The sequence below is a fragment of the Hibiscus syriacus genome, unplaced genomic scaffold (assembly GCF_006381635.1).
Source record: "Hibiscus syriacus cultivar Baekdansim isolate YM2019G1 unplaced genomic scaffold, ASM638163v2 tig00110597_pilon, whole genome shotgun sequence".
Taxonomy (NCBI): Eukaryota; Viridiplantae; Streptophyta; class Magnoliopsida; order Malvales; family Malvaceae; genus Hibiscus; species Hibiscus syriacus.
The window spans coordinates 964,896-970,795 of record NW_024062795.1 but is presented as its reverse complement, the minus strand read 5'-3'; the positions used below and the strand labels follow the sequence as shown (position 1 = coordinate 970,795).

General features: G+C 35.5%; 2 protein-coding genes across 2 annotated transcripts; one reads left to right on the top strand and one right to left on the bottom strand.

Annotated features, from left to right (window-relative positions):
• Nucleotides 1–417: 417 nt before the first annotated feature.
• LOC120134739 (NDR1/HIN1-like protein 13) lies at nucleotides 418–1,065 on the top strand. Its single transcript, XM_039151175.1, has one exon. It carries the CDS (start codon nucleotides 418–420, stop codon nucleotides 1,063–1,065), a length of 648 nt encoding a protein of 215 aa, XP_039007106.1.
• Nucleotides 1,066–3,658: 2,593 nt separating this feature from the next.
• On the bottom strand, nucleotides 3,659–5,184 carry LOC120133942 (acyl-lipid (9-3)-desaturase-like). Its single transcript, XM_039150431.1, has one exon. It carries the CDS (start codon nucleotides 5,113–5,115, stop codon nucleotides 3,772–3,774), a length of 1,344 nt encoding a protein of 447 aa, XP_039006362.1. The 5' UTR covers nucleotides 5,116–5,184; the 3' UTR covers nucleotides 3,659–3,771.
• Nucleotides 5,185–5,900: the final 716 nt, after the last annotated feature.

Here is a 5,900-nt window from a genome sequence, read left to right as displayed (position 1 = left end):
GCGATTTTGTTGGTCATTTTGGCAAATCCAAAAAAAGTTGGTTAAAATCGTATGTTATAAGGCATTTTTGGTCACTGAGACGATTTTCTCAAATATATATATATATATATATATATATATATATATATATATATATATATATCCCTTCTATCCATCATTGCAAACAGGTGTAGTTCAAGTTCCAAGTCGAGCCAATGGTAAATAACAAAATTTTATAACCGGTAGAATGTTAGAAGAGTGAAATCAATTTATATTAATACATTGAATATTTTATTGTCATAAAAGCAAATTATAGAATGTGGTGAGGTGGCATCCGTCCTCTTTGGGTGGATTGCACCTTTCCATTTTCTTGCCATTCAAATTCACTCCTTCCTTTACACATTCCACTCTTCACTCTCCCACACTTTCTTTTTCACAATGTCAGATAAAATCCCCCCCTCCAAACCCACCGCCACAACGGCTGCTACACCTCCCGCCAAAGGCGCCACCGTTGGAATTGCAGCTACCAAACCACCTACAACAAATGGCGGTACCAAAACATCTCACCTTTACAACCCCACTTCCCGCCCACCGTACCGTCCTCAACCCTATAACCGCCGTCAGCATAACCGTCCACAGCGGAACTATTGTTGTTGCTTCTGTTGTTGGTCCATCCTCGTAATTCTCGTACTCGTGCTTTTGGGTGCCATAACCGGCACCGTCCTCTACGTCCTTTACCGCCCTCAACGCCCCTCTTTCACCCTCGATTCACTCCGCATCCACCGCCTAAACTTAACCACCTCCGCCCACTCCTCCTCCTCCCACCTCTCAACCCTTTTCAACTTAACCCTTTCTTCCAAAAACCCAAACTCATATCTCTCCTTCTCTTACGACCCTTTCGTCGTCTCATGCGTATCGAGCAACAGCGATGCGTTTTTAGGACACGGAGCATTGCCGGCTTTCGTCAGTGACAGAAAAAACGACACCACTTTCAAGGGAGTGGTGGTGACGACGTCGAGTGATCTGGATGTGGATACGGTGAACAGCTTAAGACCGGATCTGAAGAAAAAAATGGGGCGTCCTTGAAAATTGAGATGGATACCAGAGTGACGGTGAGAATGGGTGGATCGAAGAGCAAGAAGTTGGGAATTAGGGTTACCTGCGATGGGATTAAGGGGACAATTCCCAAAGGTAAGTCGCCATCGTTGGCTGACGTTTCTGCGGCTAAATGTAAAGTTGATCTAAGGATCAAGATCTGGAACTGGACCTTTTGAGAAGATTTTTACTTTTTGAATCCCGATTGTTTTATCTTAAATTCCAAAAAGAAATCACGAAACAGTTCTTTTTCTTTCTTTTTTTCATGGTCAATGCAATGTTATAATAGCTGGAGAGAATTACCATAAGTTCTTACAAGTAAATTGCAGTTTAAATTTGCCTCTGTTTGCTTATTGCAAGCTGTAGCTGTTGAAATATTTTACGAGAGAAGAGGAATACATTAAAAAGTGTGAAGGTAACTGATAGAAAGGGGGCTTAACTTTATGCCTTTTGTAGTAAAAGAAAGTGGTTGGAATTGCGTGGGGATCAATGTGCCTACTGAAATCTATGTTCCATTCACAAGTTTAGACTTGGATTCCCATGTGTTTTGGTTTAGTTTGAAAGCTCGAACTGTGTCGGTAGAATTCATTTTGATTGGATGTTAATAGGACACCACTAAGTCCAAACTTGTTAATCTATTACGATGTTATAATTATCGTCTTTCTTCTGCCTACACAATAGCCGTTGGAATTTTGTCTATATTTCCCACTCTACAACCTCGGGTTTGGATTTCATCTATCTTCGTAAAGCTACTAAAATTCGACTTGATTTTAAAATATATATATATATATATATATATTTTAATTTTAAATTATTCAAGTAGAATTAAATTATCGAATCTATGAGTTTAGATATTATCAATTTGAAAATTTGAATTTCAAAATATCATTTTGATATTTGGTTGTGCAATTTGATTATTTTGTTAATCTAATCTCTAATTTTTTTATTTGTTTCAATTATTCATTTATTATCAATTAAATTTGAACTACACGTTATTAAATCAATATAGCTTCAATTTTTCTTTTTGAAAATGATTACTTCTCTTTTCATAATGTAGACCATCAATTTTATATATTATTCAATTTGTTTTTAATTGCATTTTTATAATTCTTTCTTCTATTAATTCTTTCACCTATTTATACTCTCATCAATATTTTATTGCTAAAATTATTTCTTTTAAAAATATCATTATAAATATATTTTATAATTTTAATTGACATTTGATTTATTAAATAACAATACATATCTTACTTACATATGTAGAAAAGAATATAGAAAAATATATATGTATATCTGATATAATTAGAACAAATTGTTTAAATTATAACTAATATGTATTATGATATTATAAATAATTATAATTAAATTTGAAAGGAAACTCTATTAAAAAAATCAAAATAAAATTTGAATAATAAATAAGACTCATCAACTCGATTAGCTCAATTTTTTTTGATTTGATTTAGTTATATACTCATCACCTCATATTAAAATCAAACAGTGATTCACAAATTTAATAACCAGTTGGTCTTGTAGGAAGGAATACTAGATCCCTTAAGCAATGTCAATATTCCAAACCTTAACGATTATGAATCTTTGTAAAACTCAATCCGAAAATGTATATCAATAAATTAAATACACGCAGTTAAAAAAATAATTCACAGACTAAGATTTTTTTTTTAATGATTAAATGAAAATACTCTCAAATTTTGAACATCTACCATAATGTTAGTTTCACGTGGTATGTCGAGCTCTATCATTTAAGGGATGGTTTTGCAGTTCCAAGGGCTCCCATTTTATATCCGGTAAAACACAGTTACTGTACATAGTTTTGATATGTCGACCTAAATCTATCTATCTATGGGCTCGGCTTAGTTCATGCGCAGTGCATACAAATCTTTTACACGCCTACAATATATATATATATATATATATATATATATATATTAGAATCAAAACCATTGTAAATCATATATGTTAATTTTGATTTGAATTTGAAAAATCGATTTGATTATGAAAAATTAACAATTCAAATCTTAAATAATCCGATTATAAATAACTCAACTTGAAAAATCCCATTGACCATACAAAGTTAACAATTCAAACTCCAGCATGCATCACCTAAACCAACAATGACTCATCTAAGAAAAACAATTAACAAGCCCAAATGACCCTAACTTGAATTAATTTACCCGACTCAACTTACTCTAGTGCCAAGTCATTGTTTATTAGTGGTCCCGAGTACCAGCACTCTGCAATGTAAACAAGTGGTCATAGATGTTTGTTAAAGGGTTGGAAGTTGGGTTTGTGTCCTCTCTACCACTTATCACTCATCGAATAGTGTCTTGCCAAATAAACCATAGCTCAGAGCATTGGTCCACATTCTACGCTGGCAATGCTCCTTTCTAGGCCCACTTTCCCAATCAAATTGTCTATTTATTGATGGAAAATGCAAACCAGAGCTAGCCAATGGGGGAAACCAGGTTGAATGAAACAAGAAATCATTAAGAGCAAAACTTGATACTGAAATCCATTTTAGAATTGATCTATGAATCTCAGAGCAATGAACATAAAAAGTAAAGGAAGAGACCTGAATACTTTTAACATCTGTAATCATAAAAAACATAAGCATAAATCATTGAAGACCTCGAAGCAATGACAAAACATGGAGGAGCCTTCACATTTTCAATCCCAAATTTCTCACCCATGTGTGTTGACAGCTTCCCATACCAAGTTCTTTGGAACTGCATTGGTGAGAACCCTGGCCTGCAAGGCGGCTGATCTAAGAGTCTCGATAGTCATCGCATTAGCCTTCCAAAACGATGCGCAATTGTATGCCAGGTTGTGTTTCTTGCATAGATCCTTAACCAATGGTGAAATTTTCCGCAGATGGCACCTTGGCAACCTTGGAAACAAATGATGCTCAACCTGGAATTGCAGGCCACCATAGAACCAATCCATCCATGATGAACATGATATGTTAAGCGTCCCATCGGTTTGCTTCTCGAACCAGTCGTTCCCACTCGGAGGTCCGATGTAAACGCTAGACGAAAAATGGTTTAGGCAGAACTGAACATGTTGGATTCCAGTTACAGCAAAACTGGCAACCACAAACATCACTCTTTCATACCAATTAGGCAAGCAAGAGACAAGCAGTGGATACCAAGTCCAAAAAACAAGTAGCCCCAAAATCTCTTGACCCTTATTTGGGACCTTCCTCTTAGAGAACAACAATAAGAAAGATTGTGCAAATAGATTAATTCTAGCAAAGCACATTACAGGATAAAATGTCCAATGCTGGTAACTAACCAAGAACCTTGTGAAAGAATCAAAGTTCATCTTCCTTCCATAGAAAGCGGATGTGATTGAATTAAAGAACTTGGAAGATACCGTGAAAAACGGCATGTGCTGAAGATCCGGATCGAAATCGAGACTGTTACAAGCAATGTGATGAGCATTGTGAGTCCATTTCCACCATCCCATGCTGATCCCTGCAAGGCAATTCCCGGTGAGGAGCTGAGCAAATCTATTGGTTTTTTGGTTAGTCATTACCACGTAATGCCCAGAATCATGTCCGATCCACCCACTCTGTATCCACAAAACCCCCATCAACCCACCACAAAAGAGGTGGACCCAAACGCTGTCAGAGCACAAAACACCATAAACAGTGATGGAAAACAACAATGCTATGATGCAAAGCAATATGCAAGTCACATGTCCTTTCTTTTGGAAAAGACCCATCTTTGAAAACTCGGCAGCAAGCCCTCTGTAATCCTTGGATACCTCCGAGACGGAGTAATCTTGGAGATAGTACCCAGTGAAAAACTTATCGAGATATTGCCAAGCTATACCCGGATGATAGGCTACAAACGCATCAGTGGCATCTCGGCCGCCTAGATTCAGCAAAGGAACTGGCCCTCCAGGGTGGTCGAGACTCCATTCGGTGACATCATAGATCTTACCCTGTATAGAGATCCAAATATCTCCCGGCTTCTTGTGATTTTCAAGCTCTGTTTTGGAAATGTACGTCCTTGAATCCGCCATTGATGCAGGAAATGAAGAACCAAAACAAGGGATCTGGTTCTCTCACTGTTTTCTCGATGACTATGGCATGAGAAAGAAAAAGAATGGTTTTTTGGGTTTTGAATGTGATGGAGAATGGAAGAGAAGTGATATCAATTATCATTATATATAGGGGGGACATGAGAGGTGGGGTTTATAGTACGGACAAGCAAATGCCAACAAAGAAAACAAAATGAAGAAGCGCCGTGAAATTGTTTAAACAAATTATAGCAAATGGAAATTAAAATATCTAGACGGGCATGAACAACATTGAATCATTGTCGAAGGTAAGGATAAAATTCAAAGACTAAAGGATGAAACCATTGTGAAAATAAGGATGAAATTGCTGCCTTATCCATTTAATTTTGATTTTTGATTTGAGGGAAAGAAAATATTGGATTATAATATATTAGAATTTGGTATTACTTTTATGTGAGTGATTTTTGTATATTTTTTAAATAAATTAAAAAGATAACATCATCCTTATCTTATATTTATTATAATTCTTTTTAAGGAAATAATAATATTTTTTTATTGAATTGGTGTTACGATATTAATTAAAATCAATTTTTAGAAAAGGCAAGTAAACATATAGGGTTTAACTTTAAAGGAACAAAATAACGTAGAACTTTTAGGATTTATTATCATATATCAATAAGTTAAATATTGAGAATTCATAAAGTGATTTTAATAGTAAAAAAGAATGTTATTCTCTTTAGATGTTCTGGGTTCAAGCCTGCAAAATGTGTGCGCTTTATGAATTGATT